General features: G+C 55.7%; 1 protein-coding gene across 1 annotated transcript; it reads left to right on the top strand.

The window, feature by feature from the left end:
- Positions 1-44: 44 nt before the first annotated feature.
- Positions 45-21,014, top strand: ANKRD52 (ankyrin repeat domain 52). The gene is made up of 28 exons (XM_069806430.1): positions 45-169; positions 3,063-3,146; positions 5,559-5,637; positions 6,851-6,921; positions 8,652-8,852; positions 8,996-9,083; positions 9,240-9,382; positions 9,545-9,757; positions 9,875-9,953; positions 10,552-10,666; positions 10,755-10,837; positions 10,926-11,043; positions 12,008-12,076; positions 12,415-12,555; positions 12,751-12,828; positions 13,172-13,283; positions 13,929-14,000; positions 14,456-14,657; positions 15,112-15,199; positions 15,348-15,465; positions 15,711-15,930; positions 16,576-16,663; positions 17,528-17,611; positions 17,810-17,955; positions 18,169-18,251; positions 18,752-18,834; positions 19,075-19,166; positions 19,833-21,014. The coding sequence occupies exons 1-28, from the start codon at positions 143-145 to the stop codon at positions 20,075-20,077; spliced, it is 3,222 nt and encodes a 1,073-aa protein (XP_069662531.1). The 5' UTR covers positions 45-142; the 3' UTR covers positions 20,078-21,014.
- Positions 21,015-23,018: the final 2,004 nt, after the last annotated feature.

The raw sequence follows: 23,018 nt of genomic DNA, 5'->3' as shown, positions 1-23,018 counted from the left end.
GGCGATGGCGGCCGGCGGCGGCGCTGCGGCCCGGCGGCGGCGGTGGGCGGGCCCAGCCGCTCTCCGCCCCGCCAGCCGCCCGAGCGGAGCCGCCGCGGCCGGAGCCCGATGCCGGGAGCTGGGCGCTGAGGGCGGCCCCGAGATGGGGATTCTCAGCATCACGGACCAGGTACCGCCGCCGCGCCCGCCCGCCCGCCCCCGCGCCCGCAGCCGCGCCGGGCCGGGCCGGGCCGGGCCGCGCCGCCACGCCAACCCGGGGATGCGCGGCCTAGTGCGCGGCGCCGCCGCCGTCGCCGCCGTCGGGCCCAGACGCCGCCCCAGGCCGCGGCCCCCGGCCCGCCGCTGCTCGGGGCCGCCCGGCCCGTTCCCACCTGCCGCTCGGGCCCGCCGGGCCTCCCGCGCCGCCCCGTCGCAGCCCCGGCCCGGCCCGGCGCGGGGTTCAGCCGCCCGCCGCGCCGCGCTCCGCTCCGCCCGCTGCCGCTGGGACCCGGGCTCAGCAGCCGGGCCCGGCGGGGGTGGGGGACCCCCGGCCCGGTAAGGGCAGGATGCCGGGGACGGGGAGGGGAGGACACCTTCCCCCCTCCCCCGGCCACAGGGAGCGCGGACCCCCGAGAGGGAATCCCTGCCCCGGGACCCCCTGCCCCGGCGGGGGTGGGACCCCAGGGACGGGACCCCGGGGTCGCTTCGTCTCCCGCTGCCACCTTCATCGTGTCCCCGCTGGGCTTTGGGACCACCCCTGGGGTGCAGGGTGACCCCATCGGGTTTTGGGGATGCTCCTGGAGTGCAGGGTGACCCTGTCGGGTTTTGGGGACCCTCCTGGGGCACGGGGTGTTCCAGTCGGGCTTTGGGGATGCTCCTGGGGTGCAGGGTGACCCCATCGTGTTTTTGGGACCCTCCTGGGGCACGGGGTGACCCCATCGGGTTTTCGGGACCCTCCTGGGGCACGGGGTGTCCCTGTCGGGTTTTGGGGATGCTCCTGGGGTGCAGGTTTTCCCCGTCGGGTTTTCGGGACCCTCCTGGGGCACGGGGTGTCCCCGTTGGGTTTTGGGGATGCTCCTGGGGCGCAGGGTGTCTTCCACGCCGGGTTTCGAGGCAGCCCCCACTCTGGTGCCGCCGGCGCGTGGCCCTCACCTGAGTCCCGGCCTGCGTGTCAGGGTGGTCTCGCCAGGGACCCCCCGTCCCTGAGCAGCCCCATTGCTTTCCCCTGGCTGGGAGCTGCTCCCGCGGCACAGATGCTGCCGCTCGTGGCCCCGCTTCCTCGGGCTCGATGTCTGCCCCTCATCATGAGAGCAGTGACCCCCGGCGTTGCCTTGGCTTGGACGTCCGCTCTTCCTCATGCATTTTACATAAACCGCCTTTATCCACCTTGGTTTCAGAGATGGGGGCTGCTGGCCCCTCGAAACCAAATATTTACGCCTGCCCCTCGTCCCCTGCTCCTGCAGTATCGTTAATATAGCGAGTGTTTAAAGCCTGGCAGGGTGGATGAAGGAGGGGAGGGGTGAGGATAAGGGATTGATCTGTGATTTAAATAGAACTTTTTTTTTTTTTTTTGGTAACCAAAACATTTAGCTTTCCCTGTGAATGGTGGGTGGGTGTGTCAGACCCAGCACTGCTGCAAACCGCGCGCCACTGAAGACTGCTCAGGGCATAATTATCGTCTGCGATTCTTTCCCTTTTTTTTTAAAACCTTTTTTTTTTAATGTCTAACGAGTGATGCTGAGTCTGCTGCATTCCCAGGGAATGACTCACATGTTCCCTCTGACCTGGGATGTGTTCCCCGTGTTTAACTGCTTTTACTTTGATGGTAGGGTGAGCAGATGAGCGTGAGGTTGGCTGGGCAGCAGGGACGAGAAGGGATTGCCTTGAAAACGAAGTTCTGTTGTTCCTCCGAGAGGTCAAGATAAGCGGGGCTCACCGGTTTTGACCGTTAGATCCAGCCTTAGGCGTGTGGGCAGAGCTGGAGGGGGTGTGCCAGGGCTGCCACGGCTTGCTCGGTGTCGCAGCACCTCGGACTTGCCATGCGAAAAGCAGCAGAGGCTTGGATGGCTGGAGCAGGGAAGCGTCGGGTTTGGCAGCGATCATGGGGTGCCAAGTGCTGAACAGACCTAAAGCACCACAGCCTCTGCCCCAAAGAGCCTGCTGCATGAAAATGGCATTTTTAGGCCTGTGAAACAAGAAACGGGGTGCAGGGTTCTTGGGCAATGCCTGGAGGTTGGGCAGCACCCAACCCACCGACCTGCCCTGCCGCATGAATGGCTCTGGCAGCTCAGGCCATCGGTTCTGCAGCCCACGGCACTGGCCGGCTCTGTGGCCTGGGCTAGGGCTCTGCTCCTGGTTTTTAACGAGGTCTGCTAGGTAACTTCTTTGAGATGTGGGCAGCAGGAAACAGGAGGAGCTTCAGGCTGGGCTTTGCCAGGCTCTTTGCACCATCAGAGCCAGCACAGCGTCGTAGGTGTTTCTCAAAAGATGGGAGAGCAGCAGTAAGTACGCAGCCTTCTGCGGGAGAGCATGAGGCATCACCTAGTTGTGCCTTGGGAAACCTGATTCACTGTCTGCAAAGATCTGTCTCATACCAGGAGACTTCAGCTAGCTCGGAGGGAGGATTTTCTGGCTGTGGCTAAAGCTTTGGATAGCAGGAGATGGCCCTGTCTTCTCGTGCTCGGATGCTGTGTGCGGAGAGCTAAGCCATGCCATGGGCATGCTGCTGAAGGCTCTGCAGGTGGGCTGCTGGGGCCGTAATCAGTGCTGCTCCTTGGACTCAGGAAGCAGGGAAGCTTTTCCAGTGATTCCTTGGTCTGTTCACCAACAAACAACCAAGAAAGGTACCTTTGCTGGCTTGAAAATTGGTCCCTGGTGCTGGCTGAGCTATGGACACAAGGAAGCCGCTGGGCCCAGCTCTGGCAGCAGCAGGCGTGGGGGGCTTGTTCGTGGAGTGAGATAGTGGCTGAATCAGGCTGGTTGTAAAGTCTCTGACATGCTGTGACACTGCCGGTTCTCCTCCCTCTTGTGTCCTCCATGTGGTGCCACCTTCACGACTTGCTTCTCTTTTTTTTTTTTTGTAGCCTCCTCTGGTCCAAGCCATCTTCAACCGTGATATAGAGGAGGTGCGGTCATTGCTCAATCAGAAGGAGAACATTAATGTATTGGTGAGTGCTGCCCGGCTGTGCTCGCTCCCCTTCCTTCACCCCAGTCTCCCTGTTTCCTTCCCTGCAGTGCAGTTCTTTAGCAGAGGGGACAGCAGAGGCTCAGTGGGTGAGATGTGGATGCTGTCAAGTGGGGGCTCTTTTTGGCAAGGATGGTCAGAGCTGGGCTTTTGAAACAGTTTCTGGATTCTGCTCCCAGCTCGGCCGCCATTTGCTGTGCAGCTTTGTCCTGTTGCCTCGATCTTGCCACCTGTAAAATGGGGTGCCTGGAAGACCAGGACTCCCGCCTCTCCCCAGGAGATGGTGTGAGCCTCCTAAAGCTCTCAGCCGTGCAGAGCATCGCTGAGAGGCTGTGGGGTGTGTGGGAGGACTTTTCACAGAGGCTCGGCTTTGCTGCCTGCCAGTTTACCTTTTTCTCCTTCGGGATGGCGACCCAAAATAGTTTGGTGTGAACGCGGCAGGTCTGCCTTGTGATGAGGTTGTTCCCCAGGGGGGAAGGAGGATTTGAGCTGCTCAGCAAAGCAGAGTTCACCTCGCAAGTGTTAGGAGGGGTTTCCACTGCGCTCATCTCAAGCCTGACGGCAGAAGGTGGTTTTGACGCTCGTTCCGAGCGGGCAAGGAGGCTGCTGCCGTTCAGATGCATCCCTCTGGGTCCTGCAAGCGGCCAGCCTGGCTCCTGGGGGAGCAGCCCTTGGTAGCCCCAGTCTGGTGGTGACGAGCGTGGTCTGTCCTCACATGGAGTGTGGGGACCAGGCTCTGGCAAGGGAAGGGGTGAAACCTGCCTGTGAGCATTCCCGTCTGACTTGTCAGTGTGCCTTCCCTTGATCTGGTTTACGAGCTTCCCGCTAACGAATCAGCGGCAGATGTGCAGATAAGAAACGCAGCCTGCTGCGATGCAGGCTGGCGGGTTGGCCAGCCCTGACTGCACCGGCCCAGGTCTGCCTGACATGGTGGCACAGTTGGACTGGTGCCGGGTCAGCAGTTCCTGTGCTCTCAGCCCAAAAGCCAGGCTAAGTTGTGAGCTCTAGGCAAGAGCAGCTTGTTCTGGTTCACCGTCTCCTCTGAGCTGTGGCATTAACTGGGGCTCCAGTCCACGCTGCTCCCAGCTGTGCTGCAGGCAGCTGCCGGCTTTTTGGCACACTCCTATTTGTTTCGCTGAGCGCTTGGTCAGGGCGTTCGCCCGACCCAGCCTGCAGAGCCAGGGCTGGTGCACACCCCGATCCTTGTGGTGTTAAACCCTGAGGTCAAGGGCGGGTGCTGCGGACGCTGGCTGGTGTCCTGGGAAGGTGAGGGCAGCCCTGCGCTGGTGCCCGTGTGCCAGCAGGACTAACGATTTGATCATATCTTGGCTTATTACACAGAGATAGCGTGGGGATTTTTTTCTGTGACTGGTTCGGTTGGGGACCCGTCAGCTCTTCATCCTTCCTCTCTTGTCAGGAGAGAGGGTTGGGATTGTTTTGCTGAGCTCTCCCGCAGCTGCTGAAGGAATAAAACCACAATTGTTAACACTTAATTTCCTTTCTGTGTGCAGGTTTAGAAATGTTGTTGCTTGTTCAGTGACCTGCAGTTGGGTTTCACTTTCACATCCTCCTGCCTGGTTGTGCCAGCACAACTTGTTACCAAAAAAAATGAAGCCGCCACCATTTTCCAAACAGTTTTTAACCTCATGAAAAGCAGTTACATTTTTTCCCCCCAAACACAAAATCTGGGGCTTGAAATGAGTTGTGCTCCTCTGGCTTTCTACTTGTTTGCTTCCTGGCTTTAGTACATGGCATGTTCCCCAAGGAAAGCCTGAACCAAATGCCTGGAGGCAGAGGTTACCCAGGGCCCAGCCCTGAGTAAACAGAAGTGAAAGGTATTTTTTCTTCGGCTAATGCAATCTAAGATCAGAGAGGGCCTTCTGCACCTTCCTGGCCTTCAGCAGCCGGCAGGTTTGAGTCTGGTTTCAGAGCTGTCTGTAAGTCTGAGTGGTTTTTATTGTTAGCTGAGAGGATAAAAGTGTGCAGAATGGGACAGCCTGTGCACTGTCAGAGCGCAGCCAGGCTTTCATCTCGGATCGCAGAGTGCTTTGCAGACGTTCATTAAGTCCAGTAGCACCGGAGCCGTGTCGGGTCAGTCTCTGGGGAGTAAGTGGGGGGATGAAATGAGTGGCTGGAGTTCTCACAGCCTCCCCGTCTTGTGCAGGGATTATGGCCCTCGAACCCTCTGCTCTGGCCACTGGGTACACCCCAGTCCAAAGGGCTGCACACCCCCGCAGCACTGCAGGAGGGTGCTGGGTTTAAGCGGTTTTCCCTGTCCCACGTCCCAAGATGCTGCACATGCTTACGGGTGGCGTTGGAGCAGACTGGAGTGGAAGAGGGATCTCCCTGCCCTCAAAGCTCACAGATGGTTTTTGTTTCTTACACCCCTGCTCAGGACCAAGAAAGACGAACGCCGCTGCATGCTGCTGCCTACATAGGAGATATTGCAATCCTCGAGCTCCTAATACTGTCAGGTAAGGGCCAAGGCTCAGGGCGCTTGGCTCGAGCGCTGGCACTGCCTTTAAGGCGTTTTTTTGATCTCTGGCCTTAGGGGTGCAGAGAAATAGTTTTGGTCATCCTCCAAGCAACCGTGTGCTCATGCTTAAGCCAGTGGGGTTGCAGCCAGGGGAAGATTAGGAAATGTTGCCATAATCCTAAGAGGTTTGTTCAGACAGAGAAGCATCTTGGAACTGAAATAGCAGAGGTGGAAACCAAGCCAGGAGGGGGATGTGTGCAAGGTGTTAGAAGGAGGTACTGGAGGAGGGCACAGTGGGGATGCATGCCTCAGAGACACCTTGAATGGCAGGACGCTCAGGGGGGCAGAGTTTCACTTGCTCATGGAGAGGGGTCAGCTAAAAACCAGGGGATTTTGCTCAGTTTTGGCTTGTGTTACTTGGCATAAAGCTGCTCTTCATTTTTCTCCAGAGACACTCAGCCCTGTGCTTGGGTCCTGTGCCCCTGTGGTGCAGACGGGAATCTTCTCGTCTGCCGTTCACCAGTGCAGCACCTCGGGGCAACGTGGGCTTTGCAGCTGCTTGCTGGTGGTGTGGGGGAACCCCGAGGCTGGCACGATCCTACGTGACCCTGACAAGGAGAGACTTGGGGAAATCCTTTGCCGAGGGCTTGTTAAACAGGATTGGGGATGTTCAGCTCTGTCTGCAGAGCATGGGATGCCCTTATGTGCCCTGTGTTGATTTTTGCATGCCTGTGCGCTGAGGTCTCGGCAGCAAAGAAAGGCAGGGACTTCAGGGGTTGTGGGACCTAAGTGCCTAGCACAGATCTGGAGCTGAGATGGCAGTAATCTGTCCTTTCTAATACAGAGATGCAGCTCACAGCGACCACAGCTCACAACATGGAATGCTCTGTTTTTTGTCTCAAGTGGCCTTGATTTAAAGCAAGGAGCAAAACTGCTCGCTGGGTCTTTGCTGTAGTTTGTTTGGCTTTGTGAGGGAGCTGGCACTCTGGGAGATGTAGTCTCTTCAGTCTCCCAAGGGATGTAGCTTGTTCCACTTGCAGTTCACAGAGTCTGTCCTCACGTAAAGCTCAGTGCAAGGTCCCCTCTTGCAGCAGAACAGGCACTCTTGCTGGGCGGGTACCTCGGGTGGCTGCAGACCTGCCCTGAGACTCTGGAACGGGGGCAGCTGGTCACCTCTCTGTGCCCTGACCCCTCCCTTTGTTCTTCCTCAGGTGCTAATGTTAACGCGAAGGACACTGTTTGGCTCACCCCGTTACACCGCGCTGCGGCTTCTCGTAACGAGGTAGGTTGCCTCTGAAGTGTCCTCTGCCTCCATGTATGCTCCTTGTGTGGAGGTGGTGGGTGCTGACAGGAGGCAGGGATCATGCTTCTCCTTTTTTCCATCTTGCCTGGTTTTGGCTGAAATGGGTGGTTTCGTTAGAGTGGAGAGGGGACGAATGCATAATTCAGAGGCTGAAAATGAGAGCTGGAAAAAAATCTCCTTAGTTCCCTTCTCTCTGTCATTCAGGAATTAGCACATGGGTTTTCCCCACAACATCCTCCTCCCTGCCTTTCCCCCTTCCCCAGGGCTTTGTCTAATCCAGCTTTACATTTCTTTGAGGGATGATGGGGCTCTCACCCTTTCTCTCGGGTACTGATTCCAATGGATCTTGTTGGAAAGATTTCCTGATGTTTAGCTTTTGTGGGCTTAACTTCATCCCACTTAACTTTGTCCTGTTTTGATTTGCTGGAGAGCAAGAAACTCTGTGGTCATGTTGGTTGGAGCCAGAAGCCCTGACTCTGACAAGCAGGGCAAGTTACCACACATCGACTGGTTGCATGAATTCTCTTAATCGGCAGCAGACACGGGATGAAACACATAAGCGTAAACCTCTACTGAAGGCGTTTGCTGTGAACGTGTGTGGACAGTTACTGTAGGTCGCTAAAATACGGGAGCTGAGCAAGCTGAGACTGTTTTGCTGTCAGGTCTGAAGTGCTGCTTGTCTGTGCATTTGAGCACGCTCGTTTGCTTCTCTGCCTCGTCTCAGATATGCTGGAGAGTCACCTCCCTCGTTCTTTTCTTCCCCGGGGTGCTTGGCACAGGGCTCTGCCAGTGCCCTGCATGCCCAGCTCCTGAGAGGAGCCTTTTCGAAATACCTGCGTGCTTCATGCCTTTTCCTGCCTAGAGCCTGCTCTCTAGGATTGCTGGGTTTATGTACTGCCTGGCCGTTTCATGTGTTTCTCCCAGCTGGGAGTGGTATCAGCTAGCCCTGGGGGGGAAAAGAGCAGAGCAGCAAGCCATGGGGCTGAGATCACTGGAAGTGCTGCCCTGATGCTGCGTGGAAATGGACAGCCTGCAAACCATAGCAAGGAAAGTGTTGGGTTGCAACAAACAGCCTCTACCAGCAAAAGGGGAAAATAATTATCAAATATAGGTCAGTGGGTCACATTTGTCATCCCCCGGGTGCTTTGCACCTCGTGAGTCATGGATGAACACTCACTCACAGTTCCGTCACGTGGCTCGGAGGTATTTCTCCCGTGCAGGTACCCCTGTGCAGTGGTGTTTCACAGCTGCACTCGGGTGGGATGGGGCCGGCTCATTCAGGTCTCACACACTGAACTCCATCCTGGAAGGAGCTGGAGCAGCCCAGGTGAGAGCTGGAGGATTTGCCTAGGGAAGATTCCTTCTCCCTGCTCATCCTTGGGGTCTCTCTAACGTTGTCTTTACCTCTCATATTTTGTCTGTGATAACATCCTGAAACACAGCTGTACATGGGCTTCAAAATGTCATCAGGGACACGAAAGCAAACAGAGTGAGGAGAAGCTGTACTTGTGAGCATGCGGAGCTATTTCAGCTCAGCCCTGCAAGGGCAGCTCTGGCTCTCAGGGCTGTAGGCTCGTGTGGATCTGGGCAGCCCTCTGTGTGCTGCAAGCATGAGGTGGACTGAGCTGCGGCTTCCCCCACCTGGCTGGAGGGCTTCTGCGGGCTCCAGCAGGTTGGGTTAGAGCTCTGCTTTTCTCTGCTCCTGCTAGAAGGCACTTCACCTCCTCCTGAAGCACTCGGCAGACGTCAATGCCCGCGACAAGTATTGGCAAACGCCTCTGCATGTTGCCGCTGCCAACCGGGCCACCAAGTGCGTGGAGGCCATCATCCCCCTGCTGAGCACTGTCAATGTCGCGGACCGCACGGGCCGCACGGCGCTGCACCATGCCGTGCACAGCGGCCACCTTGAGGTAGGCAAGGCGGGTTCAGGCGCAGGGGGTCCTGTGCGTGTCCCCTTGCTGGGTCTGGGCTTTGCAGGTGGCGAAGGCACCTCTGCCTGCACAAGTGGGGAGGAATGGTAGCCTTGCCTTTCTCACCACTTCTTCCTGTCCAGATGGTGAATCTGCTGTTGAACAAAGGGGCCAGCCTGAGTACTTGCGACAAGAAGGACCGCCAGCCCATCCACTGGGCAGCTTTCCTAGGTAGGTTTTCCCCAAGGGCATTGGTCTGTTTTTTTCTCACACGTTGCTTGCTGCCTATGGATTTGCCTTTCAGGGTGCTGGGGCTCCCCGGAGGCCGATGTGCCCAGGTCTCCATTTTCCGGGGTCCCCTGGCTCTTACTGCTGTCTCCTGGGCAGGGCATTTGGAAGTTCTGAAGCTGCTGGTGGCCCGGGGAGCTGATGTGATGTGTAAGGACAAGAAGGGCTACACCCTGCTGCACACTGCAGCAGCCAGCGGTCAGATTGAAGTTGTGCGTCACCTGCTGAGGCTGGGAGTTGAGGTAAGACCGCTGTGGCTGTGAGCAGGGTGGGCTCAGGTGCAGGCTGGTCTGAAGACAGGAGTAGGAGAGGGTGCTGGGTGGTGGCAGGAGCCCTGGCTGATTCTTGGCTGCCTTTTTTTCTTCCTGAATCCCCAAATCCTCTGGGGTTTGTTGCTTCCACAGATTGATGAACCAAATTCCTTTGGTAACACTGCACTTCACATTGCCTGTTACATGGGCCAAGATGCCGTGGCCAACGAGCTGGTCAATTACGGCGCCAATGTCAATCAGCCTAACGAGAAGGGCTTCACCCCTCTGCACTTTGCTGCCGTCTCCACCAATGGGGCCCTGTGCCTAGAGCTCCTCGTGAACAACGGGGCCGATGTCAACTTTCAGGTCTGGCGCTGAAGGATTGAGCTTGGGGAAGGGGGGAGCGGGGACCCGCTGCCTGATGGGAGAGCTCGGGGGGGGCTGGTGGGAATCCTGATGTGACGTGGCTTCTGCTCTCTACAGAGTAAGGAAGGGAAGAGTCCTTTGCACATGGCTGCCATTCATGGACGGTTCACGCGTTCGCAGATCCTCATTCAGAATGGTGAGTGGCTCCTTCCTCCAGCCCCGAGTTACCCCAGCCTTTTCTTGTGCTTCTTAGCACCTGCCTCCAGGACCTCTCTGTATGTTTGCTCGAAGGGTTTAAGAGCTCTACAGATATCACTCAAATTCACGCTGTGCTCTTGGGGCTGTTGCCAGTGGCCCTATGCTGCTTGAGGGTGGCAGGGAGCGTGCATGCTCTCAAGGGCAGCGAAGTGCAGACCAGAGGACTGAAATTCCAGCCAGGACAGAGCTGCTGTGGGCAAAGAACATTCTCACTGCCACGTCCAGCCTGAAAGACAATATTCTTGTAAGAGGGCTGCAGGCTTGGCAGACACCCCAGGGGTTCAGCTGGAGACCTCTGGGGCTGAATGCATCCCCTCGTGGAGCAAGAGGGAGAGATCTAATGACCTGGGTTTGCAGGATACAAGTGGCCTTTCAGCTCAGAGAGCAGTTTACAGTTCTTCTTCTGCATGATGCTGAATGGACTCAAGTTATTAGCCGTGTCCCTGAGACAGGGACATGGCTGTTGGAACAGCTTGGGCTGCTTGGGATTAGAACGCAGAGACTCACTGGCAAAGCTCTTGGCTTTTCCTTTCTAGGCAGTGAGATTGACTGTGCTGACAAATACGGCAATACCCCCCTCCACGTTGCTGCTAGATATGGCCACGAGCTGCTAATTAGTACTTTGATGACGAATGGTGCTGACACTGCAAGGTAAGGAAGGACTCTTACTCCCTTTCCCTGCCCTGGGCTGGAGGATGCAGAAATGATCCATTCTGACTTCCTTCTCATCTCCTGACAGGCGTGGGATCCATGACATGTTCCCTCTGCACTTAGCTGTTCTCTTTGGATTTTCAGACTGTTGTCGTAAGCTACTTTCCTCAGGTGAGTGGCTCAGCCACCCCTCCTGCAGCGGGGGCTTTCGGGGGACCCTCAAGCTTCACCCTGACACCCTGTCCCTCCTGCCACCCAGGTCAGTTGTACAGTATCGTCTCCTCGCTGAGCAATGAGCACGTGCTGTCTGCAGGCTTCGATATCAACACGCCTGACAACCTCGGGAGGACTTGCCTCCATGCTGCTGCTTCTGGAGGGTGAGCTGTGCATGGGGCGCTGGTCCGACACTGTGTGCAGGAAGGTTGCTGCTTGTCCCCAGCCCAAACTGTAACCCTCTTCTCCGCCCGTGAGCTACAGCATGGGCAGCCCAGTGCAGTGCTTTGGTCAGGTTTGGGAGTCGGACCCCCTGGTGATGTTCCTGGCTCTGAGAGAGAATGGAGACCTGTGTTTAGAGCAGGAATGAAAATGAAAATCTTTTGGCCCTCTTCTGCTGCTGACTCTGTGACTCAGCCCAGTCGCTCCCCTCCATGGCTGTTTACTCTTCTTTAAAATGGGGCTAAAATGCTTCCTTGGCTGGGGTTTCGTAAAGGGCTCACAAGCTGATGCCTGAAAAGCAGCAGGGATTTAGCTGGCTGTGTAAATGTCTCGTATTGTTTGCCAGGGAGTTTGATTTCACGCAGTGTGTTGAGAGCGAATGCGGCTGCAGCATTTGGTGGTAGCAGAGGTGTAGAGTCCTGTCAAGGACCTCATTTCTGTTATGTCTGCATGATGCTTGAGAGCCAGTTATGGAGCCATCCTTCGGCATCACAGTAATGTTACCCTGCCTGAGCGGCGGGAGCAATGCACTGACGCAGAAGCCAGAAATCCTAGATTTTTTTTGTAGCATAAAACCCAGTGCGTCAGCTGCACTAATGCCATGGCTGATGTCTCTCTATAATTGCCTGGTTGTTTGAGAGCTCCATGCAGTGTAGGATAGCACTGGTAAGGCAGGAAGCACGAAGGGTTATTTCACTGGAGAGCAGGCAAGAGCTTTGTGTATGCAGCATCCAGCCGTGGCTGCAGCTCGTATGCTGCCCAAAGATGACAGACTGAACTGAGCTTTGGCATTTCCAGGCTGTGCAGGTGAGAAGCATAGCTGTTTTGTCTGCAACTAGGAGGAGTTTGTGTTCCTGCTGTGGTCTCTTCTGATCTGTGTCTAACTCATCTCCCTACCTCCTGTAGGAATGTTGAATGTCTTAATTTGCTGTTGAGCAGCGGTGCTGACTTGAGGAGGAGAGATAAATTTGGAAGGTAAGTGTGCTGTGGGCCTTGCAAGGGAGCAAGGGCGATTATTCCAGCCCTAAAACAGCTGGAGCTGCACCAAGCCTGGGTTTGGGTTGAGACATTCCTAAGACCTTTGCTGCGTTTGGTGTCTAAAGCTGCTTCCTCCACCCCCTCTCGCCCCGAGGCGTCCAGCTCTGCCTCTTCAGAAGGAGCTGCTGACCCAAACCCTTGAGCCAGAGCAGGGTGCAGCTCAGCAGCAGGGGAGGGTGGCTGGCTCCCTGGGTCCTGCCTTGGTGCCAGGCGAGTTTCGCCATCTGTGTGACAGGCAGTGCTGCTAAGGTCCTATCTCCTTTCCCCCTTCCCAGGACTCCACTGCACTACGCAGCTGCCAATGGCAGCTATCAGTGTACGGTGACACTGGTCACGGCAGGAGCCAGTATTAACGAGGCTGACTGTAAAGGCTGTACCGCCTTACACTATGCTGCTGCTTCGGACACGTACAGGAGGTGAGTGTCTTGGGGGTGCGTGCTCTTCGCTGCTGGGGCTGGAGACGATGGCTCACTGCTGGGTGGTGATGCTCTGCTGTTCCCTGGCCACCTGCCTGCAGCTGGTGCTCAGTAGTTTGTGAAGAGGGGAGCGCTTTGAGGAGCGTGGGTGGGAGGGGGTAATCAGCAAACTGATGCAGGTCTCTGACTTTTCAGAGCAGAGACTCATTCAGGAAACAGCCATGACACTGATGAGGAGCCACTGAAGGAGTCCAGGCTGAAGGAGGCATTCTTGTGAGTCCACGCCACAGCCCCATCTGGCAGTTGTTTGTTGTTTACCCCTTCCCTGGACCCCTGCATGCAGTCACTAGGAATACCTTGCTTCTGCTTATGCTGAACTGAGCAGTGATGCCTTGGAGGAAACATCTGCTGATTTGATTCTCGAGGCAAGCCTGGCCATCGCTTCCTGGTCCTCACTTCAGTGGGCTTTGCATGCGCTCCGTGTCTTGAGAGGATTAGTATGACGTCTGCTCTGAGATGAATTGGGGGGGCTCCCTGCAAAGCTCTGCCTCTCCAATATCCCCTTTTTCTTGATCTCCCCTTTTTCTTGATCTCCCCTTTTTCTTGCTCGTTGCAGTTGTTTAGAGTTCTTGCTGGATAATGGTGCTGACCCATCCCTCCGGGACAAGCAGGGATATACTGCTGTCCACTATGCAGCTGCGTACGGCAACAGGCAGAACCTCGAACTGGTGAGTGAGCTGGAGAAAACCCTCTGTGCTGCCAGGAGAAGGGGGAAAGCCCGATGGTGCCCAGGTGTGGCTAAAGGACTGTGTGTGTTGTAGGCACTACAGTGTCAGGGTGTGTCCGGGAGGAAGGGAGAATGGTTTGATTAAAAAGCGTGGGGACTCTTGGGGAGCTGTTGTGCTGGGAATACCACAGAGGAAACACCTGGGCCTGAGTGAGATGCCTGGGAGAAAGGAGCTTTGTTACCTGGTACACGGGGATGTATGGACGGCTTGCTTAAACCCCTGGCAATAGAGCAAGGTTGGGCTTTTAAAAGGAAGCCTGGAGACCTGTGCCAAGGAAGAGCTCTTGCAGTACAGAAAATGCCTTGTAACTGTCTGAAATGCCTGCATTGTTACAGGGTAAGCTTGCAGCCTTGTGGGCATAGGAAGTCATATGAGTAGTGGGGAGGCTTTGGGATAGCAGGGATTTGATGTGACTGTGCAGGGCCCAAAGCCAGGTTAAGGAAGGTCCTGTCCTGAAGTTTAAATCATTCTGGAACAGATGACCTGGTTTTCTAACCCCCTCTGCAGCCTGCTGATGGACAGGTTGTCCATCAAAGCCTCCATGAGTCCGGGATCAGTTATGGTTTTGTGTTGTTACTGTTGCAGCTCCTGGAAATGTCTTTTAACTGCCTGGAGGATGTGGAAAGCACCATTCCAGTCAGCCCTTTGCACTTAGCTGTAAGTACATCTGGCCCAACCCCAGGATTGCGGAGGGCACTTGGCTCCGTGCGGGGTTCATGCTGAGCCCTGGAGAGGTGCCTGCTCCCGGGCAGCACGGGCTGGGTCCCTGCAGCTGTCGGTGCTGAGCGGGGCAGAGGAGGAAAGGCGCCGGCGGCTGGGAACAGCTTTCCCCACAGGCTGTCAGTCAAAGTCCCTTTGATTTGTATGTTAAACTCCTTGCTCTTTCCAGGGTTTTCTGGTTGCTGCTGTTGGGAGCCACCTCCCTTGTCTGAGTGTGGGCAGGGGTGGGAGTGGGCGAGGGCTTTGTGTGGCACCCAAGTGCAAATGAGAGGCAATGGCTGGGCAGGAGCCCATCTGGCTGGAGGAACCCAGGGGCAGGAATTGTCCTGGTGGGGGACTTCTGGATATAGCCTCTCTAGGCACTGCTTTAATGTGGTTTTCTTGGTCCTCAGGCCTATAATGGTCACTGTGAAGCCCTAAAGACACTTGCCGAAACCCTCGTGAACCTCGATGTGCGGGACCACAAGGGGCGGACGGCGCTGTACCTCGCCACGGAGAGAGGCTCCACGGAGTGCGTGGAGGTGCTCACCAGCCACGGCGCATCCGCTCTGGTGAAGGAGAAGAAGAGGAAGTGGACCCCTCTCCACGCTGCAGGTGACAGAGGGCAGACAGGGCTGGAGATGGCTGGGGGCAGCGAGGGAATGTGTCCAGAGCCCTTCCAGCTGTCGGGGCCACTGCTGCCAAGGATGCCCGTTCACCTGGATGCTGTCTGGGGAGAGGGAAGGGGTTGTAGTTCAGGATGATGCTTAGAGGCAGGATGGACCCAGTGCAGCCTGCTGTGATGTGCCAGTAGAAGCTGAGGGTCCAAGTGGCTCAGCAGTGGGTGGGAGAGAAGACGCCAGCAGCTTCTGCACACACGTGTCTTCAGCTCAGCCTGTGCACATGCTAATCAATCCTGTAGCCTAGCAACCACATAACGAATTTGCTCAGCCACGTGTGCCTGGCTGCTGGGCACGAGCCTCTTCCTTTGGTTTGCGGTGGTGGCTGGAAGGAGGGGACCCATCTGTACGTGTGTGTGACTCCTCCTTTCCTCATGCCTTGTCTGCAGCTGCCAACGGGAACACTGATTCCCTGCACCTCCTGATAGACAGCGGGGAGCGGGCAGACATCACCGACGTCATGGACATCCACGGCCAGTGAGTTTGTCTGGATGTTTCTCTCGGGATCTGTGTGGCACGGGGTCAGGCCACTTGCAGGGTGGCTGGGGCAGGGGAGAGAGGGCAATACTTGAACCCAGCTGATTTCCAAGCCCACTCTCCTCCCTGCTGCCTTTTCCCGCTGCAGAACCCCACTGATGCTGGCGATTATGAATGGCCACGTTGACTGTGTCCACCTCCTGCTGGAGAAGGGATCCACAGCCGATGCAGCGGACAAGAGGGGAAGGACTGCCCTGCACCGAGGGGTGAGTGCATCCCTCGGACTGGGGTGAGCCTGGAGCCCTGCAGCTTCTGCTCGTCCTCCTGAGTGGAGGCTGCTTGGAGGGCAAGCAGGTGGTTTCTTTTGTTGCAAGAGTCCTCAGTGAAAGAGCCCAATTTCCCTTCCTAAGATGCAGCATTTGAGAAGGAAGCTGTAGAAGAAGGGGATAGTTCTGTTGCTAAATGGTTGAACGCTAAGATCTGACCTCCTGGTCCTCTTTCCTGGCCACAGGCTGTGACAGGCTGTGAGGACTGCCTGGCTGCCCTACTGGACCATGATGCCTTTGTTCTGTGTCGGGATTTCAAAGGCCGGACCCCGATCCACTTTGCATCGGCGTGCGGGCACTTAGAAATCCTGAGGACCCTGCTGCAGGCAGCCCTCTCTACTGACCCTCTGGACTCTGTGGTCGACTACAGCGGTTACTCACCGATGCACTGGGCTTCATACAGTGGTAAGGACCCAGGCTGGGCCCCTGCCCACCCCTGCTCTGCTCTGGCTAATGATGGGAAGGAGGGAGCGAGGAAGAGCCAAATTGTCCCTCTGTCCCCCACTGCTTTGGGAGCCATCAGCCCAGCAGTGAGTTCAGCCTGGTGGAAAGGATGTCACAAGTCTGGTAGGGAGACAGGGAGTATTTCTCCCCCTGCCAAGCTCCTTAAAAAAGGAATGAAACATGAAAACAGCTATTATAGCACAGCTGAGGCTGCTTCCTCCAGGACTGTGAGATTTACAGGATTACTTGGCCATCACCCTGGCTGCAGGAAGTAGTGGGACTGATACAGCAACAGGAAGGGATGTCTCAGCATTTCAAGGGGAAGCTAGCAATGTGGCTGTGAAGTCCTTCAGGAGATGGTGTGGAATTAGAAACCTCCTAAAGTGCAGCAGCTTTGCTGCCAGAGAGGAAACAAAACTGCTGCCTCTGTGCTGGGGAACGGGTTTGTTTGGGCATTTTGGTGCCGCTGGTCCTGTGCAGCCTCTGGGGCCTCCTGCTCTTTGGACTTGGGGAGAGCCAGAGGGGCCTTCAGTCCCTTCTTGTTCTGTTACAGGTGAGGAACCACAGGCTGGGTTCTTATGTATTTCTGTCCCTCTCTTCTCACAGGGCATGAAGATTGTCTTGAATTGTTACTTGAACACAATCCGTTTGCGTACCTAGAAGGAAACCCCTTTACTCCATTGCACTGTGCAGTGTAAGTGGCATCTGGCACCTGCCCTGGGTTTTTCCCAGCCGGGTGATGTGGGAAGGGGGATATGTCGTCCAAGTGGAGGAGCTCCAAACCCTGCCTTTCTTGCCAAGGGCTCTTCCCTGGGTGGCAGCAGCTCCTCAGGGTGGTACCACCTGCTCATCCCACCTCCCTTGTGGCAGGGAGGCAGTTGCTGGACTGCTGGAGGTCCTCAGGAAGCTGGAAAGCAGCTGTCTCCTTGGCTGTGTGCAGCACAGTTGGGGCTGTTGTACCAGACTCCCATGCCAACAGGCTTTCTGCTCGATGGAGCTAATGGAGCTGCCAAGGGCTGTGGGTTCAGCCCTTGCCGGCCCTCTTGGATGGGTCATCTCTGCTCTTTGGTCATGGAGCAATCTCAGGAGATCTCCAGGCTTCCCACGAGGCTCTGGAGAAGGGCTCCACGTTGTCCCAAGCCTTATTCCTCAGAGGTGTCTGGGGCAGTGTGAGCATGATCCCTGGGGTCCCACTGGGCGCACAGGGGTTTAGGACTCACGGTGATTCCTTGGCTCTGCAGCCGGCAGAGGAAGGAGTGCACTGCCCTGAGCAGCTGTGGAGGGATGAGGAAGGTGGAGACATTGCCATGTTCTGCCTGGGTGGGTCTGGTGCGTCCTTGGGACCTGTAGCAGCAGAGGGATGGGCAAGGCTCTTGTCTGGCATGGTACTGTGTTTCCTTGAGTAATACTGAGAAGGCTAAAAGGGTGTTTTACCCTAAACAACTCCAGACCAGCTGCTGTTTGCATCCGAGCCCCAGGAACGTGCTGCTCACTCCCACTGCAGACGTGCTAATGCTGCTTAGTCTTGTTCTAACTTTCCCTCTCGTCCCCGCTGCAGAATTAACAACCAGGACGGCACTGCTGAAATGCTGGTGGAAGCATTAGGTGCCAAGATTGTTAATAGCAGAGATGCCAAAGGAAGGTGAGCACAGACTCGTCCCTCTCTTGTCACCCATGCCCCAGTGCTGCTGGGTGGTGGCTGTGACTCCCGCAGTGATTTCCACATGACTTCCCATGGCACAAAGGGAGTCTGACGTCCCCAAATATGTCTGTAGGCCTGGGCAGTCTTGCTGGGACGGGTGCTGTGCCCTCCTCTTTACCTGCTTTGCTGTCTTCCCAGGACACCCCTTCACGCTGCTGCCTTTGCAGACAACATCCATGGTTTACAGCTGCTTCTGCGCCACCAAGCCGAGGTGGACATGACTGACAAGATGGGGAGGACTCCCCTCATGATGGCTTCTGAGAACGGGCACACTGCAGCAGTCGGTATGTGGCTGGCAGGCGCTTTCCCCAGTATGGGGTGCGAGCCTCCCTGTGCCCCCCCCGTAACTGGGTCCAGTGGAAGCCGGGCTGTCCCTCTCCTTGTAGGCATGCTGGGACAGCTGCCCCTCTCCTGCCCCCTCAGCACATGGCCACTGCCCCGCATTGCCAGGCTCTGTGCTGCTGCTTCTCAACAGCAGCTGTCCCTCCTCATTTCAGAGTTCCTGCTGTACCAAGCAAAAGCAAATATAACTGTGCTGGATGTCAACAAGAACACAGCTCTTCACCTGGCCTGCAGCAAGGTAGGGAGCCAGCCGCTCACAGCTGTGATTGCAGTCACCATCACCTTCAGCATTGCCACTTTAATGAGAAGGGTTGTCTGCCTACTCCTGCCCTACCAGAGTAGAAGCGAGGGCCCTGGGCTTGCTCTGCCTGCCTGTTTACCTGTCTTGACCTGTACAGATGCTCCTGATTCAGTTTTGAGCAACTTAAGTTGTAGCACAGAGCCGTCTCTATTTTTCCTGGGGACCTCCTCTCTGAGCTTGGTGTGTTTCCTGGGGCGTGGTGGGAGCAGGAGCTTGTGATCAGTGTGTCCACGCAAAGGAGATGCTGCAGAGGAGATGGAGGGGACAGCAGTTTGTCTTCTCAGGCCCTGCCAAAGCAGTGAACTGTTGTAGAAGGTTGGGTTTAGGGAACGTTTCCATATCCTGGAGAATCACGTTCCACCCAGACAGCACCAGGTCCCCTCCACTGCCCCTGCCTTCCTGCTTGTGCACTATAAACAGTCTGGTCTCCTTTCCAGGGTCATGAAAAGTGTGCCTTGTTGATCCTGGGGGAAACCCAAGACCTTGGCCTTATCAATGCAAGTAACAGTGCTCTGCAAATGTGAGTATTTGGACAGCTGGTGCCGGTGGGGAAAAACAGGGCTTTGCTGGGTGGGGATGATGCGTTGGCAAAAGGGCGGTGGTAGGAGCTCCACTCCCACTGGTGCACGCAGTGAGTGTGCAAGCAGGTAAGCTCAGGAGCGGTCAGGCCCTGAGTGTCTGCCCTCGAAGGGGCCCCTTATTTTAGCACAAGGTGGTGGCTCTGCTGCCGGGTTAATGCCACCTTTCCCTCTCCCCCCAGGCCGCTCCACATCGCAGCTCGGAATGGGCTGGCCTCTGTCGTCCAGGCCCTGCTCAGCAGAGGTGCCACTGTGCTGGCTGTGGATGAAGAAGGTTCGTGTTCCTTGCGGGTGCCCGGGGAGTTTCAGTGGGATGTCCCTGGGGGACGGGGGCTGCCTGGGGAAGTGCTCAGCTGGGATCAGAAGGGTTTCCGCATCCCTTCCGTGGCTGAGCAGCATGTTCTCAGCTCATGGCATCACAAAAACAGCCTGGGTGAGGACATTATTAGCACTCTGTGATCCCCTGTAAGAGCATTTCCAGGTCCCACAGGTGTCTGAAATACATCTTTTGCCCCCCATGCATCTTCTGGTGGCTGTCTGGCTCTCCTGCCAGTTCCAGGCAGGCACAAAACCAGCCCAGCCTGAGCCAGTGATAAGCTGTTGACTCACTTGCAAGTTGGCAGAAACTGGTGGTTGTGGCCAGAAGCTTCTTCTCCCAGCAGAGTTCTTGCTCTGCTGGAATACCTTTAAGTTGTGAAAAATACCATTGTGTCTGCTGTGCTGCCAGGGCTTCTGAGGCTTTTTATTCATCTCCTGCTGATCCTGGCACTCTTCAAAGTGGTTGCTGCAATTGCAGGGATTGCCAGAAGCAGGGTCTTTTGAGATGAAGACAAATAGATGTCCTGGCCCCTCAATGCAGGAGTGAAAACTGCCCCAGTCGAAGTGTTCCCTGGGGAAGGTGCCCATCTGGGGCAGTTCTTCACCCCTGGCTTTGTTCTAGGTCATACCCCAGCCTTGGCATGCGCCCCCAACAAGGACGTTGCCGACTGCCTGGCACTTATCCTCTCCACCATGAAGCCTTTCCCACCTAAAGACGCCATCAGCTCTTTCAGCTTCAACCTCCTCAAGAACTGCGGCATTGCAGCCAAAACCGCCGCCTGCGGGGCCCTGCCCAACGGCAGCACCTGCCCCTACAGCAAGGACCGGCACAATGCCATCGGCTTGGACGGCTGTTACTCGGAGTAGCTTAAACTATGGGTGACCTAATATCTTATTATATTTATTTAGAAATTCTATAAATATAGGGCACTTTAAAGGAGAACAAGACTGGGCAGGCCTTCTAGCGTGGCCGGATAGGCCAAGAGTTCAGAGCTTCCTCTTCTCGCTGGATTGCCAGCGTGGTGCCAAAGCTGTTAATTGGTTTCATGAGCAGCTGGCAGTGCCGTTCCCGTCCTCTGCCCCTTCTCAATCCTCTTCCCGTCAGTGTGTGCTCACACCCCTCTGACGGCAGGGCAGGAGACGGACGCTGCGGGATTAGGGCTTCACCTGGCTGAGATGAGGCAGGTGCCACCATCCACTGGCCTGCAGATGGGAAGGGGCTTTATCCCCCAGCTTTTGGGCTGGGTTGAAATCGGTTCTGGAATTTCCCAGTGCCCCATGCCAGCCTCCCGCCCTGCCTCGCCTCCCGGACGCCCCTGGGGCTGCCCTGAGCCCTCGCTCCAGCCGGCTGGGACGGGGAAGCCTGAACTCTTGGTGGGATTGGGGGGTGGGAGTCTTCGGGAATTGACTGGTCTTGCAAGCGCTGGGGTGGGTGTTAGCTCCTGGCCAAGTGCCACTGTAACTGCTCCTCTCTCGCAATCACTTTTTTTCTCACGCTCATCCTTCGATTCCAATACAAACACTTGAATTAAGATCTACTGTACCTGGACACTAAAATATCCTTTTGGCAGCTGTCATTTATATGCAAAAACGGGTGCTGCTGCCCAACCCCGCGGTCGGCTGGCTGCGAATGTGCTGCTGGAGCCTCCCTCCCCACACCAGGCACTTTAGGGATTCTGTTGGTTGGTTGTTTTTTTTTTTCTTGGCAAAATGTCGGATCCTAAGAAATGATTCTTTTTTGAATTTTCGTTCTCTGTTTTGCGTGGCCGTTTCCATGCGAGAGTCAGTGTTGCTTTTTTTTTTTTTTTAAAAAAAGAAAAAAGTTATTTATAAAGAAACGAACATTTACCTTTAAAAAAACAACAAAAACCATAAAAAAATTCTGAAAGTTTTAGCCTTTTAATAAGGAAAAAAATGCACTTCAAAGTCCTTATTCACAACCCTAAGTAAGTCTGTGTTTATTTTTCTAATGCAGCATCTTGGCAGGTTTATTAGTGTGCATGTATGTGGGATCATTGTTTTTTGTTTTGGGTTTTCTTTTTTTAATTTTGGAGATCATATTTATAATGCAGGTTTGAAGCATTTGAGAATGTTGCACTGTTTTTTTCCGTTGGTTGGGTTTTTTTTTCCTTCTGAATTACTGTAACAGTATCATGTGCAAAAAACAATACTCTTTCTCCATATCACGAGTCTGTTCAAAGCCAAAGACTGGGATGCAGAGAACAAGAACGGGCTGACAGGGCAACAAGCATTTCGGGAACCGTCTTCTCCCCCGACCTCCTTTCCCTCCACAGCCTTGCCAAAAGCAGGGAGCGCGGGGCTGGGGCCGAGTCTCCCGCCCGTGGCCACCCCAGGGGGGGTCCCAGTGTGATCCCTGCAGGATGGGAGCAGGGAGAAAAGGATCCCTCTCTCCCACCAAGTCCTTGGTGGCCACTCGCCTCCTCTTTGCTGGCAAGGCTGTGATGGGACCATGCGAGCCTTGTGCTGTGGCTCTTCTGCCCAGTGTTTCAGAGAGAAAAAGCATTTCTGTAACCAAAATAAGGTATTACGTCTTTTTTCTTCTTTTTTTTTAAATAGTTTCTAAATGAAGGTGGCTCCTGTTAGGGTGACGTTTGTCGGGTTTAGGTTGTGGTGTGGAGCAGGCATTGGAGCCGGCCGTTGCTGGGGGAGGCTCCCAGCGGGTGAGGGTGCTGCTGGCAGCCTGCAGGGAGAGTCCCCTCGCACTGTTTCTTTCTTTTACCAAAGCCAAACTCTTAGAACCAAATATGAAGTTTCAGTCTTGGCCTTTGGGTGATAAGCACATTTTCTTCACGTTTCACATAGGAGTTTCTCCTGGAGGGGAGCGGGGTGAGGGACCTCCCGTTGCTCTTGCTCAGCACCAGCTCACCGGTGGAGCTCAGTCTCCCCATCCCATTACCAACCTGCACTTCATTCAGCAAAGCACTCGAGAAATTTGCCCTCGGTGAGATCTTGGAGCAGAGCAGTGGTCAGCCTGGTCTCCAGAGGGCTCCGGTCCCTGTGCAGTGGAGGCCGGGCATGTCTGATGGGCAAGGCTCCCCTGGCTGCTCTGGAGGGATCTTCCCTTTCCAGACCGTGAGCCCCCTCCACCCCACTCTTGGCAAGGTGGTAGCAGTGGCTCGCTGGTCCAGTGGGTCCCCTCCTTTGGTGCCAGCGTAGGATCGTGTCCCTGGCTGATCGTGTCTCTCCCTCCCCGCTCCCCCCCAGCCCTCTAGCTTGAAAGAAAGTGTTAACCTTTCTGCACCGAATACCTCAGTTCGGAACCAGAATAAACTTACAAAACTTGAATAAAAAGATCCTTTTTGAAGATCCTTTTCAGTATTCTACAGAGGAGAACTGGAAAAAGAGACTTGTTTACATTGCTGTCGAGTCCGCACTTGCCTCTTGCAGCTCTTTCCCTTTCTGGGAGGAATTTAGGCATCACTTTATCTCTTCTTCTTGCTGCCGGCCCTCTCCCTCCCCGCAGGACAGGAAAATGGGTCCAAAGTCCTGAGCCGTCATCTCCAAGGGCTAAAGTACTTTTTCAGGCACATGAAGGGGCCGAGCCACCACCAGCCTTGGCTCCCGTCCCCAGTGCAGGCAGCGATTCCCAGGGATGGAGATGGGTTCGGCGCAGGGCAGATCCTGGGGCCGTGATGGCTCCGTCTTCTTGAGCGATGCTCCGGCTCTCCCAAAGTCAGTTGGGCAAAGCTGGGAGGCACCAGCAGAGCTGGGCCGTCCCCTGCCCGCCGCAGGAGGGGTACAGCCGTGCCCCTCGTGCCCTGGTCCTTGATGCCGTGTGGCTTTAGCA

The sequence above is a fragment of the Haliaeetus albicilla genome, chromosome 18 (assembly GCF_947461875.1).
Source record: "Haliaeetus albicilla chromosome 18, bHalAlb1.1, whole genome shotgun sequence".
Lineage (NCBI taxonomy): Eukaryota > Metazoa > Chordata > Aves > Accipitriformes > Accipitridae > Haliaeetus > Haliaeetus albicilla.
The sequence above is the reverse complement of the archived record's forward strand: the minus strand, read 5'-3'. Positions and strand labels throughout refer to the sequence as shown.